The 13,400-nt window shown below is 58.0% G+C and overlaps 1 protein-coding gene across 1 annotated transcript in view; it reads left to right on the plus strand.

Moving 5' to 3' along the window:
- Positions 1-12,402, plus strand: part of GALNT14 (polypeptide N-acetylgalactosaminyltransferase 14) — a 181,660-nt gene extending 169,258 nt beyond the window's left edge. The window contains exons 10-15 of the mRNA XM_004686321.2: positions 209-335; positions 2,333-2,425; positions 4,503-4,586; positions 5,003-5,147; positions 10,367-10,486; positions 11,849-12,402. Of these exons, the coding sequence (XP_004686378.1) occupies positions 209-335; positions 2,333-2,425; positions 4,503-4,586; positions 5,003-5,147; positions 10,367-10,486; positions 11,849-12,007 (728 nt within the window). The 3' untranslated portion in view covers positions 12,008-12,402. The remainder of the gene's footprint in view (positions 1-208; positions 336-2,332; positions 2,426-4,502; positions 4,587-5,002; positions 5,148-10,366; positions 10,487-11,848) is intronic.
- Positions 12,403-13,400: the final 998 nt, after the last annotated feature.

The following is a 13,400-nucleotide window of genomic DNA, read 5'->3' on the forward strand; positions in this document are numbered from 1 at the left end:
GACGTGTAGGCAGGGGCTCCTCCCTGCAGCCACCGTGTCACAGGACTGCACGCGCTGGAACGGCCTGTGGAGCCGCCTCTCGGCCTGCAAGCGCAGAGCTGGGTGCAGCGAGCCTCACCCCTTCCATAGCACCTGCACGCTGTGTCCCCTCCCCTAGGTGGAAAGGGGGTGCAGAGCAGTGATGATGTCTGGCATGGCTGTCTTGCAGAAATCTCCTTCAGAGTGTGGATGTGCGGGGGCAGCCTAGAGATCATCCCCTGCAGCCGAGTGGGCCACGTCTTCCGGAAGAAGCATCCGTATGTCTTCCCGGACGGAGACGCCAACACATACATAAAGTGAGTGCTCCACCCGGGCTCCTGGGGGACCCTGGAGGCTGAGGGCGCACGAGGCTCTTGGGTAGTTTGCTTGAGTGTTATGGAGGGGCAGGAAGTGCACGTTGTCCTTTCCCACCCTCGTCCAAGCAGGGCTGGCCAGGCCTGTCCACTCGTGTTAGTCTCTTGGCCCCAGGCTGGCCTTCCTTGACTTCCCCAGGCGTGGCCAGGCCCACAGTGGCTGTGGGGGCTTGGGTGGCTGTTCCCAGGGCTCAGGCTTTGGGTATTGTTCAGAGTGGGGGGAAGGGGAGACTCTCTGCCCAGGCTGAAGAAGACTCGCCCTCCCACCCCCAGGCTGGGTCACCAGAGGAGCATTTTAGGAAAATTCGGGAATAGGGCACAGAGGCTGCAGCTCACACAGCCCCCTGCCTGGCAGGCCCTGAGCACGGGCGCCTGAGCTGGGGTGTTCCCCTCTGCTGCTGGGGCGGGGTGGGCTGGGGTGCAGGACGAAGATGCCAGGCCCTGTGCCCCGGGGTCTGCTTTTGCCCCTCACTTCATACACCCCTGTCCTTGGGTTGGGTCCTTCTCTTCCAACCTTCCTCGTGTTTTCTCCCCCTCCCATCTTTTCCACTAGATTCTCCCTTTTTCCCTAACCCTCATGTTAGCTGGCATCGACAGCCTCATCACCTGCCTCTTAGCCCCTGTTGCCTTTCTGTCTGTCATTTGGTCCATTTGAGGGAGGGAGGAGTGAGCCCTTTTGGTGTCTTTCACTTCTGGGGTGTAGCTTTCCTCTTCTGCCTTCTCCTGTCCTCAGTTTTTCGCACACAGGAACTGATTTGGTCACTTGCTGACTCAGCATCCCAGAGGAGGCATGGGTGTGAAATGGGGGGGGTCCCCCAGAAATCATTGGGCAGAGGTTGCGCCAGGAGAAACCCAGCCAGCTGGGCAGTCAGGTGGGAAAGAAAGGCGGGCGGGGGGCATCGGGAGTGGGCGAGTGGCGAGTGTGGCTGTGATGGGGTGGCCTGGGAATGAGGCAGAGCCTTGGACTCCAGAACACGCCTTGTCCTTGAGCCCAGCCCTGCCAGTGGGCTTCCTGCCCACCACCTGGGTGGGTCATTCAGTGACGAGAGAAACGTGGCAGGTGTCTCCCAAGCAGCTTGGGTCACTGGCGGTAAGGCCAGTGTGGGGAGGGGAAGGATGGGATGGGGTGGCAATGCCAACTGGAACTGGGCTGTGTGTAGCCTGCTGGTTCCGGTCAAGTGACTTGACTGCAAACAGCCAGCAATCTGGAGGGCCCTTTCCAGCACCCCCCAGTTCTCTTACTCAGGCCTCAGCAGATGCCGCCCTTGCCCACGTTGGCCTCTGGTTGTCTTCCAATAGATTTTCTGTCTAGGCCGGGGCTCTCCCGGTAGCCAGCTCCCTGCTGCTGAATGATGACATCGCCCTGTCAGCCTCCCTCTCTATTTTCTGTGACTTTTGGGGCCAGACGCAGAGCAAATACCTGATTAACAAAACCAAAGGGTGCTGGCAAGATGTCTGGCAGACGGCTTGATTACTTAATTCTTTACACCTGCATGAGCTAAGCGCGTGGGCCCCGGGCGGCCCACTGGCTTGGCTTTCGCCTTGGAGACGGGCCTCAGCACGTGCCCTGTGAAAAGGGGGGGCACCTGGAGAAGGAGCGGGGGTGGGGGCGAGGCAGGATGAGACTTTCACACAGGCCCTGCCTCCTCCCTCTGGGTTCCTGGTACCCCAGCTACATGCAGGTTTTCCTGGCTCTTCCCCCCGTTTTTATTTTTCTTGAGAGCCACAGAAGGTCTGTTTCTGGTGTGTTTTTTCCTGCTAAAACCTCACGTCTTGGATAAAGACCCCTGAGGAGACCTGGTGGGGTTCGATGGACTTAGCACTACAGGAAGAACAGCGGGGTCCCCACCTGAGCAGTGCGGCCCACTTGGCCACGTGTACGTGTTCTAACTGGACACCTCCCATCTCAGAACACCTCTCCTGACCCTCTGCCTCCCCAGGAACACCAAGCGGACGGCTGAGGTGTGGATGGACGAGTACAAACAGTACTACTACGCTGCCCGGCCCTTTGCCCTGGAGCGGCCCTTCGGGAAGTGAGTCGCCCTGATGGACGGTTTGTAGAGTGAGAGGGCCAGTTCACAGGCCCGAGGCAAGCGGGCCCTGGCAGGCCTGTGTGCTCCAGCAGCCTCCTGAGTGCCCCAGGCCCTGCCTGGCTGTTGTTCATCCCGTGCCTTCTTGCTGCTGCCCCCACTGGGCCACGGGGCTTTCGGCAGCTCCCGTGAAGGACTGTCTGGCAGTCTGGACCCCGGCTCCTCACGGGGCTGATGGTGCACTGGGCTGATCGTTCTGACTTTTTGCAGGAAGGGAGCTCAGTCCCCCCAACCTCAGTTCCTCCCATCTCGTTCTCAGTCGCCCCTGCCTAAATTCTCCTCTAAAGGACCTTAGGCACGTCAATTTTGCCCTTAGCGATGCTCTAGCTTCCTGAACAGAGAACACAGGAAGGGCCGAGTGCCAAGGTAGCATCACCTCCGATGTCTTACCAGTCCTTCCAAACTCTGAGATGTGGGTGTAATTACCCCTGCTTTACAGAGGAGGAGACTGGGGGTTCAGGGACTTGCTCTGGATTTTAAAAGGGGTTTGGAGGCTCAACTGCACCTGCAGCTCTCTTTGATGTTACATTCCTCAGCCGGATCTGATTCGAGGAAAGAACAGATTCTTTTGTTATTGGTCTTGGGGGTGGGGGCAGGACAACCAATGGCTTTCTGTCACACTAATGCCCCCATTCGTCAGACAAGGCTGTTGAGCAGATGGGGTTCGCTGGCCGGCCTCGTGTGCGGGAGGGTTGAATCAGGAACCGCTGCAGTGATTTGTGTCCAGAGTCCAGACTGGTGCTGCCCCCAGCTCTCACTCAGAGCCTCCCAGTGCACTTCTTCTTAGTCCTCCACCAACTTCTGGCCCACTGGCCACATCCACCCTCCCTTCCCAGTGTGGAGTCCACTCTCTGAAGGACAAAAGAGCTTGTCCTCGGATCTTTGTCCCGAGGTGCACCTGTCAGCAGTGGGCACTGTTCTCAGCCCTGGATGCACCCCCACCCTCCTTCCCAGCAGCGTGATCAGACCTGCGTTTCTACACCTCCTCCCAGCAGCGCTCCTGGTCCAGCTTTGCCCCATCAGACCCCTCTGCCACTCCTGAGGCGCCCTCAAAGCACGTCAGCACACCGCACTCACCACCCCTCTGCCCTTCATGTCCGGACCCCACACCCACCACACAGACCCTGTAAGGTTGTATCTTCATCTCTTATCCCACCCGCCCCCCTCCCCCACACATACATTCACCCCCACATTTTCACCTGTCTGCCAACAGAACCCTGTTTTCGCGCACGCTGGTCTCTTTGCTGTACCCCTGCCTGAGAGACCCCAACTCACCTGCTTCCTGGCCTGTCTAGATCATGAGCCGACTGGAGGAGCCGCTTCTCTCCAGCAGTACTCAGCTGCTGGCTCAGGGCCTCGGGCTAAGACCTGAGCACAGGCTTCCTGTTCCGGCTCCTCTGGTGCCCAGAAGCATCACCACCACCCTGCCCACTGCTGACCCAACAAGCAGGGCCTCCGGATACTCCCACGGCCCACATGCCCCCGCGCCTACACAGTGATTGTGTCTCCGTTACCTTTCTCTCTCTCTGAAGCTCACCATCCTATCCCACCTGGCGCACCGTGCCTGGCGCATGGAGGTGTTCAGTAAATATGTGGTGAACAATTCAAGCTCGGAGGCAGCCAGAACAGTAGGTTCTTTGAGGCTGGGGGAACGGGAGTGGCATGTTGCCTGCAGACTCCGAGAGATGGGGGAGTAAGCAGACCCAGTGCCCAGCAGAGAATTGTTGACAGCACACAGAATGTTCCTGTCACTTTGTTTTGAATGAAAAGTAAGAACACCCCCAATTCCATTTTCAAGTAAAGCACAAGTGTCATCGCGGCCCCCGAGTGAGGTATTTCTCAGTGCTTCTGCAGCCCTGTCTGGAGCGATAGCGATCGCTGGTGTGTTTCTGCAGCCCCTCCCGAGAGCGTGGGCACGTGTGTGGGCAGGTGGTGCCTTGTGCTTCCAGCCGGGCCGGGCTGCAGCTACCTGGTGAGGCGTAGCTGGGTTTGTCTGTGTGTCTCCCGTCCCCACCCCCAGCATTGAGAGCAGACTGGAGCTGAAGAGGAAGCTGCACTGCCAGAGCTTCAAGTGGTACCTGGAGAACGTCTACCCGGAACTCAGGTATCTGCCCCTCGTGCTGGCTTCCACGAGGCCCTCGGCTTCCTGGATCTGGGGGCGGGACAGCCTGCGGCCACCTGGGGGAGGCCTTGAAGCCATGGAGAAGACCAGCCGGCTCCCTTCCCTATGCCCGAAACAGAAGAGGCGTTGGGTGAGCCCGAGGTCCGGTGCGGGTAGCTATCGGCAGTACTTCTAGCTGCTGGCTCTGAGCCCCCAGGTAGCACCTGAGCGTGGACTCGCCGTTGCCGGCTCCTCTCAAGCTCCATCTGCTTGTGGCTCCTCCGCCCTCTGTTCCTGCCCCTAGCAACAGTGCAAATCTTTGTGACGGAGCCTGGGGAGAAATGACCACCCCTGGCGCCTCAGCGGTCAGTGTGGCTAATCCAGAGCGCTGCAGCCTCACCTCCCTGGCTTTCCTCTAGCATCCCCAAGGACTCCTCCATCCAGAAGGGCAATATCCGACAGAGGCAGAAATGCCTGGAGTCTCAAAAGGAGGAAAAACAACAGCCCACCAACGTCAAGTTAAGGCCCTGTGTCAAGGTCAAAGGCGAGGATCTGAAGTCCCAGGTATGGTCACTGCAGGGGACACACAAGCATTGCGTGGACTCGGCCTGTGTCGCCTGCTTACAGTGGCCGTGAGTGTCCAGCTACAGGCAGAGCTCAGCAGCAGAGCAGAAGCGTGTTTCCCGCTCTGGGCTGGGTTCACAAATGCACGAATTTCCCAGTGCAGAATATTTGTCTGAAACAGGCCTCACCGGCAACGTAGTGCCTACAGGAAATCACCACTAAATTCACAGAAGTTTAATGAGTACACGGTTGGGGCCAACCTCCTGGCAGAAGTGTGGGCTGGGTCAGAAGTGGCAGGTGGCCCAGCTACCTTGAAAATATGACATGCAGAGGGAGATGAGCCTGCCGCTGGGTGTTGCTGGGTGTTTCCCCCGCCCCCGCCACCCCCCATCTTTGCTCCAGAAGGACACTAGAGGGGCTGCCTGAGTCAGACAGGAAAAGGGAAGGAAGCAGAGGTGTCGGTTTTGCAACAGGAGTGGCCTCCACACTGGGAATGACAGGATGCGCTCAAGTGGCTTTTGTCGTGTTGAGAGGAGGTGACAGACATCCCTCTCGTTGTGACCGGCACGAGGGTGCTGAGTGTGGTCCCTTTCCCTGGAACGGAGCTTGCCTGGTGTCTCCCCTGCAAAGCAGGGGTTCTTCTGGTGCTGATGTCTTTGCCTGCTTGAGGAAGGGGATGTTAAGGAGGCCGTAGGATTTCTGGGTCTCAGGGAGTTGTCCCAATAGCCTGGCCCTGGGGGGAATGCCGAGTCTTTATTTGACCCGAGGGTAATGGTACCTGTCCTGCTGATGTTTCTAATGGTTCAAGCAAGGGGAGGAAAAGGCAGCCATCTGTGGGTAAGTAGAATTATCATGGAAACAGCCTTCAAGTGAGCAAAGAGTTCTTTTCTAGAAGAGCATGCTAAGCTGTCACTCCTCTGCTTTGGAGAACAATCGTGTTTGTGTAGCAGCAGTGAATTTAGAATAATAGGGGAGCACTTTGGGGTAGAAAGATGCTCCGTCTGATCACACAGACGCACTGAGTGCCCTGGGAGCTCTGGCTGCCTGCGTGGCTGTGAGGCCGGCTCGGACTCCCCCTAATGGTGGGGCCGTTCCCCACCGCAGGACGGGGTACATTTCCAAGTATTCCAAAGGTGTTACCCTCCCGTTAGTGTGATAGAAACCCACATCCAGGAATCCCCGGCTTTTCAAGGACATAGTTGGTGAGAATCTTCATGGCCAGCGTCCAGTGGCCACAGGAAACAGAGGTCCCACAGTACACCCTGGGGGGCAGGCCAGAAGGTAGGTCCTTCCAGCGCCCTGATGGGAAGTGGAGCAAGAGGCCACACTCCCGGACCCCACATAGAGTGTGGGAAGGACACGGTGGGCTGGGAATAAAGACCCTGAGGGAGTCTAGTGCAGGTCCCGTGGCAGGAGGGGAGGGCGTCTCGGCGCCTCCACCCCCTGCTGCCGCCCCGGGTGCTGCTGAGACGCGTGGGCGCAGCTGGTGCAGCAAGCTATGGCAGGCGGGCCAGTGTGGTGTCCTTCAGGGACATGGGAAGTCAGCTGAGCTCAAAGTCCACTTGCCTCAGACTCCCAGCTCCCATCTGAGACACTTGAAGGGTCGTCTGGTGCGCTGGTGCTTTGCCTGGTATGGCCTGAGTGGCTGAGGCCACTGTTGGGCCCGCGTCCAGCAACCCGAGCCAATTCCTGGCGTGCCCAGATTGACCACTGACCTCTTCATCTTCAGTCTCCACTCTATCAAATCGTGCCTGCCGCCAGGGGGTCACCATGACTTTACATCGACAACAGATGAGACACCCCTAGTATCAGAGTCCCTTCTCGGTGCCTGAGTGCCCCGAGCCTGGCAAAGCCAGCAACACCACCTTGTGCTCACGCCTCTCTGTTCTGGGCATTCGCCATTCAGAAGAAGGCGTGAGGGGAAGGGCCGACTGCAGAAGTCCTGGGCTCTGCATCTGTGAGAAGGCCCTGAGCCCATCTTCACAGCTCATGACTCCCTCCGCACCTACCGCTTCTTCCCACAACCAGTCATCCCATTTAACCTTCACAGAAACCCCATAAACCAAGGCCTGTCATTGCCCCCATCCACAGGTGGGCTGAGCAAGGCTGAGAGAAGTCAGGAGACCAGAGCACTGTGTCCAGACCTGGCCCGCGGCCTCCAGAGACCACACGCCTCAGCGCAGCTGGGGTTTCTCCGCCTCGGCATTGGGGCATCAGGGCCGGGTCATTCTTCGCCATGGAAACAGCCTGTGCATGGCGGGATGTGTGGCAGCCTCCCAGGCCTCGCCCACCGGGGCTCAGTAACACTCCCCCACCTAATACTAGTGATGACGATAATAATAATCAAGCCTTCCCCACCAGCTGTCCCTTGGGTGGCTGAAAGGAGGCCAATTCACCATGGCTGAGAATCGCTGCTGCAGGCTGGTGGGGCATCCAAGATGCCGGGCCCCTGGCACCCCCACGCTGCCTCTTCCCGAACGTTTCTCCTTCAGTCGTCTCCTCTGCCTCTGCAGCCAGTGCAAGTCACTGAGCCCCAGGCTGGGTGATGGCCCTGGGGAAGCTCAGCATTCACACTGCAGCCAGATGGGCACTCCCTGGACAGAGTCAGCTGCCCCTATGCACGCCCAGGCCACTCCCTTCTGCCACGCATTTTCTCTCTCCAGACGGCCTGGAACCTGCACTAGCCCCATCGTCTGCTCCCCGCTTCCAGGGCAGGAGCAGAGGGGCTGGAGGGCTGGGAGTGGACCCCTTCCTCTTCTTCCTCAGGCCCTTGCTGGCCAGCCAGGGAGGGTGAGGCTATCCATGCACCGCCTCCAGGGAGGCCTCTTGGATTCCCTCGCTCAGATGCGTGCATCCATATGCGCAGGTGAGGGGCAGACTTTCCCAGCCCCCCACATGCTCTCAGTGTGTGGCCCGGGGCTCACGGGTCTGGAGCAGGCGTGCTGAGCAGCCGCCTCTGCCTCCCGAATCCATTTCTGACTCTGAGATTCATTTAATAAACCCATTCATCACCAGCCATCCTGGGAAGTCTGACAGGCCGCAGAGTGGGGATCAGAAAACCTCCTGTTCCTGTGTTCCCGCTTCTCTCCTTCCCTCTCCTGCAGATGTGTCCAGAAAGCAAGAGTTCCTCTGGGAGACCGAGGCTGAATTAGTTCAGTGCCAGTAAAGCATCAGCTACTGGAAAGCCCACTTAGTGTAAGGGCTGCGGTCTCTGTCTCATCGTCCCCCCGGGGGTGCGGGAGGTGGTTCCCTCAGCCCTCACCCCGGGGGGGATACCACACGCCTTCCTTCCGAAATGCATTGGAGATGGAGTGTCTTGGTTGTCAAAAGAACCCCAAACACATACACCATCCTCAGAATGCTGGGGTTTTTAACGACACCAGGATATTTTAAAAATGAAGAAATGCCAAAATAAGCTTTCCAAAAGTGGGGTATATGTTAAGTTTTTCTCTTTAATCAGTTAATGCTTTTGGCATAAAAAATGCAGTGCCTGTGCTGATCATAAGATAATTACAGGACTTATTTTTGAAATGCAAATTCATGGGTCACTGCTGGCCCGGTGGTTGAACGATGATACAGAGGGATGGACCCCATCTTCCTTCCACAGGGGCGATAGGTTTAGGCTCCAGATAATGGCGGAAGGCTAAAGGTGAGCCCAGGTATGCAGCGAGCTAGGCAGTCAGCTGCTGGCAGCCCAGCCGTTGCGCCAAGCCCTTCACTCCTCACAGAGCAAAGAACTCTGGGGGCCCCCACCCAGGAGCTGTTCCCACCTTCTAGCTCACCCTCCAGCATCTGGACTCCCAACCCTGTGGCCTCACCGGACGTCCCCACCCCTGGGCCTGTCCTCCAGAGAGTGGGCTTTATCCACAACACACACACCTAGACCAGGGGGGCTGTTGAGGGAATCACCAGGTGTGATGGGCAGACCAGGGGACTCGTGGGGGCCAGCCGGGGCTGCCCGTATCCCCGTGTTCTGTGAATGGGCCCCCTTTGTACTCTCGTCCCTCTGCCCATCCGTGTGGGGGAGGGAACTACTGTCTGCTCCACGCCCCACCTCCAGCCCCGTTTCCTGTGGCATAGGACACTGGCCAAGAAGCCTCTCGCCAACTGCCCCCGTCAAAGAGGAGCTGATGTAAAGGTTTAATACTCAAGCCTGGAAGTGGCCTCGGGGGTTCCGGCAGCAACAGCAGAGCTGTTGGGAAGTGAGGACTGGCCATAGCCGTCGTGTTTAAATAACCTCACTGAGCCTTCGCATCCTTTATCAAGCGGGGTAGCAGTGATGTCTCCCAAGTGGGATTCATACAGTGAACGAGCCGGCTGGCCCAGAGGCAGAGAGGGTCAGCTGGTGGACAGGTGCAGCCCTTGGCAGGGCCTCTGCTGCTCCCTCAGCCTCCAGCTCATGAAGCGTCTTCTTTGCCCCACAATGAAGGCAAAGCACAGACGCCGCCCCCTTTTCCTGTCGAGGGGGGTCACACTCTGACAGTTGTGCTGACACTTCCACCCCAATTTAAGACGCAGTTAGTTGCTCTCTGACCTCTGGCACGTTGGAGGACACCTGTGGGAATGTCTTGTAAGGGGCCATAGGATTCCCCTCCCCTTGGGGGGCCCCACTCGGCCACCCAGTGGCTCAGCTTTTCCTGCCCCGACACAGCTCCGGGAAATGAGAGCGCCTGTTCCCCAGAGCGCACGTGTGCTCCGGGAGCCTTTATTTCTCATGACTTCCTTCTTTCCCGCTCCCTGGGAACATGCCTCCACCTGCTCTTCCCAGCTTCCATGTTCTCTGCACACTGGCATCCTTTTAAAGAAAGGGGCACCGGGGAGACAGCTAGGCGCCACTTAGCAGGTGGCTGTTAGAAATGTCAAGTGTGGGGAACAGACAGTGATCTAAACACAGATTAGGGGGCACGCAGCTCAGCTGAGGCGTTGTCCAAGCCATGCCCAGAGCCCAGAGCTGTTCAGCACCTCCTAAGGGCAGCCTGCACCCTGGCCAGCCCCTCCTCGGGGTGTGGGATTGGAGACTCCCTGGAGGTGCCACCGCCAGGTCTCTGGCTCTGAAGTTGAATATTTCACAGCCGCCTGTTCACTGTTGATTCCTGCCAGGACCCCCCTCCCCAAAGCTGGCTCAGCCCTGCTAATCATCACACGTACGTACAGCTGTTCCTCCCCAGAGGCGGCTTCCCAAGGTCCTCATTTGCGCCCTCCTGCTCTCCACCCCCCAGATCTGGGCCTTCACCTACACCCAGCAGATCATCCAGGAGGAGCTGTGCCTGTCAGTCATCACCTTTTTCCCTGGCGCCCCCGTGGTTCTCGAGTTTTGCAAGAACGGAGATGATAAGCAGGTAGGTGCCTAACGCGAGGCTGCCTGTGTGTGTGTGTGTGTGTGTGTGTGTGTGTGTGTGTGTCTCCTGTGCAGGCGGAGAACAGCCGTAGGAGAGAAAGGGTGGTAAGTGAGGCTCATGGGTCGGGGAGGGAGGGCAGCACCCAGGCACGCAGCGGGCCCAGCTTGCCACGGGGGGCCGGTGAAGCTCACAGACCCAGCGTGCAGCAGCTCCTGGCCCACCCTGCTGCGCCAGTGCCCACCTGTGTCCCAGAGCAGGAAGCACTGCTCCAAGCCTCAGGGCACAGGGTGAGCCAGATTTACACCCTGAGGACTTGGGCCTGCCAGTGTGTCCCCCCAAGCTGCTAGCACCCTGGACGCCCCATGTGCACAGCTCTCCTGCAGCCAGGCCGGCTTCCTCGGTTTCCGCAGCCTGGGCCGTGGCATTAGAGGGAATGAGAGTCAGATGCCTGTGTTGGCTTCTTAGCCCTGCTTTTTAGAAACATTTATTTGTGCACACAAGAACTGGAGCACAAGCCAGAAGTGCGGAGGGTGAAAGGATTCACCTGAGTGGGGAGCAGAACAGGCAGATGGATGAAGCACACTGCTGAGGGGAGCAGCAGGCGGGCCAGGAGAGGTCTGCCGCGCCATGTGGCCTCCCTGGCCGGGGACCGAACTGTGCTGCAGTGGCTGCGGACAGTTTCACAGTGCTGCTCTTTAGCCCATTGCGCCACCAGGGTGGGTCCCTTCACGGCCCTCTTTGGGCTTGTTTCCTCCTCTGCGAATGGCCTTGATGATGTGCTCCTCGTGGGGTGGCCGCTTAGAACAATCAACTGTGGTGATCCATGGCACCTGGTTGGGTGGTTCCCGGGAGGCGCCCATCCTCCTTGCAATGTGAGCTGGGGGTTGGGGAGCAGCAGCCTGAGAGCCAGCGTCCTGCTCAAGGTCCCAGTGAGGCAGGCGACAGCTGTGGGGTGCAGCCTGGGCCCCTCCTGTGTGGTCAGTCCCCGCTCTTCCGCTGCTTTGTGGTGGTGCAGACCCCAAGCAGGGATTGTTTCTCTGTTGTTCCCATGACAAACTCGTGCTGCATGTTCTGGCCTATTGCTTGGAAAGTTATTGCCTTCTAATGAGTTTTTCTAGCAAACATTGATTTTGCTTTTCCTTTTTTAAAAATCTGATTAAAGTACAACAACCACCATACCTGGCAGCCAGAGCAATTAGTTGCAGTTTTATTCCTCCACGAGACCATGAAGTCAAGTCTCTGGGTGACCCTAAATGCATGGCGTCAGCGTTTCTGATGACGCTGAAGGCCCGCTGTTAGTGAGGGGACCTGGGGCCGTAGGCAGAGGGCCTAGGCTCACCCTGTTCCTCTGCGTCTCCCCAGCAATGGAGCAGGACGGGGTCCCGCATCGAGCACATGGCTTCCCACCTCTGCCTGGACACGGACTTGTTTGGTGATGGATCTGAGAATAGCAGGGAGGTCGTTGTCAACCCGTGTGAGTCCTCACTCATGAGCCAGCGCTGGGACATGGTGAGCTCCTGAAGGCCCAGGGCGTGGGCTGCCGCTCTCTGCCAGAGCAGCACACTGGACATCAGGCCGCAGCAGCCCACGCCCACCGCGGGTTCCCCGCACTGGAAGCTGGAGCCAGAGACCCCAGGACAGGAGCACTGTCTCAGGGAGGATGGAGGCCAACATGGCAGCCACGTGAGGCTCGCATCCAACCCCACGGGCTCTCGATACCGTTCCGTTCCTGTCCTGGTCCTCTGCCCTCTGCCCTCTGCCCGGCTGGTGTCTGGAGACAGAGATCTCCCGGGAAGTGTTTACATTGTTCCCTTTCTTACAAAGGGGCCAGAGAGATTAGCTTTCCTTGTTCCTTGGCCAGGATCGAGGTGAGACTTGTAGAGTTGGTTTTCAAATAAAGGGAATCTTGCAAGTTTTCTCCGCGTACCTCTCACTTTGTCTCTACGTGCGTTGGCCCAGGGCTAGAAGAAGCTGTCCACGGGGTCTCGTGGCCAAGTGGACAGAGGGCAGGGAGCTGGGAAGCCTGTTCTTATCCAATGGCTGTGTGGCCTTAACAGACACAACTTCTCTGGCTTCATTTTCTGTGATGTCCAGTGAGGGGTATGAGCAGCCCAGGCAGGCTACCTGGGAATGCACCTTCTCTCTCTCTGAGGCAGCCCCATCTCTTTGGGAGCACTCACTTGCACCCATGGTGACCCTGCTCTGGGGGGCCTGGGACAGAGTCCAGACTGTGCAGCTGATGGCCTCAACCTGGACACCTCTGTGGGCTGTTGTGCTCTGTAGCCTGAGGCCATTAGCACAGGAGTTCCTGCCTCTAAGATATCTCAGGGTGCTTGAGTTGTTTCAGGATGCTCTCGGGGTATGGTGGTAGTCCATTCTTTTTTTTTTTTTTAAGGTTTATTTATTTGTGCATACAGAACTGGGGTACAGGCCAGAGGCTCAGGGGCGGCGAGAGGCTTCACCAGAGACAGAGTGGGGAGCAGAACAGGCAGATCGATGAAGTACACTGCTGAGGGGAGCAGCGGGCGGGCCAGGAGAGGTCTGCCACGCCATGTGGTCACCTCAGGGGCAGGCGGGGATCGAACTCATGCGGAAGCGGCTTTAGATGCTCAGTGCTGTGCTTTAACCCGCTGCGCCACCAGGGAGGGCCAGTCCATTCTTTTTAACTGGGGTTGAGAAGAACCATCCATATTGCTTAGAAAGTTGCCAAACTCGTGTTCTGACAGTAAGTTCACCACCTACCTTTAGTAATGTTAATTCTCTTCTGCTTAGAATAAATTAACCCAAAACTTAGCAGCTTAAAACAATAGGTGTTTATGACCTGATGACTTCTGTGAGTCCAGAATCCAACCTGGATTCACAGGCTTCCCTCTTGCTAGGGACTGAAAAGACCACAGTCAGCATGTGGCTGGGG

This window comes from Condylura cristata, unplaced genomic scaffold (assembly GCF_000260355.1).
Source record: "Condylura cristata isolate star-nosed mole 26May11 unplaced genomic scaffold, ConCri1.0 scaffold00020, whole genome shotgun sequence".
NCBI lineage: Eukaryota > Metazoa > Chordata > Mammalia > Eulipotyphla > Talpidae > Condylura > Condylura cristata.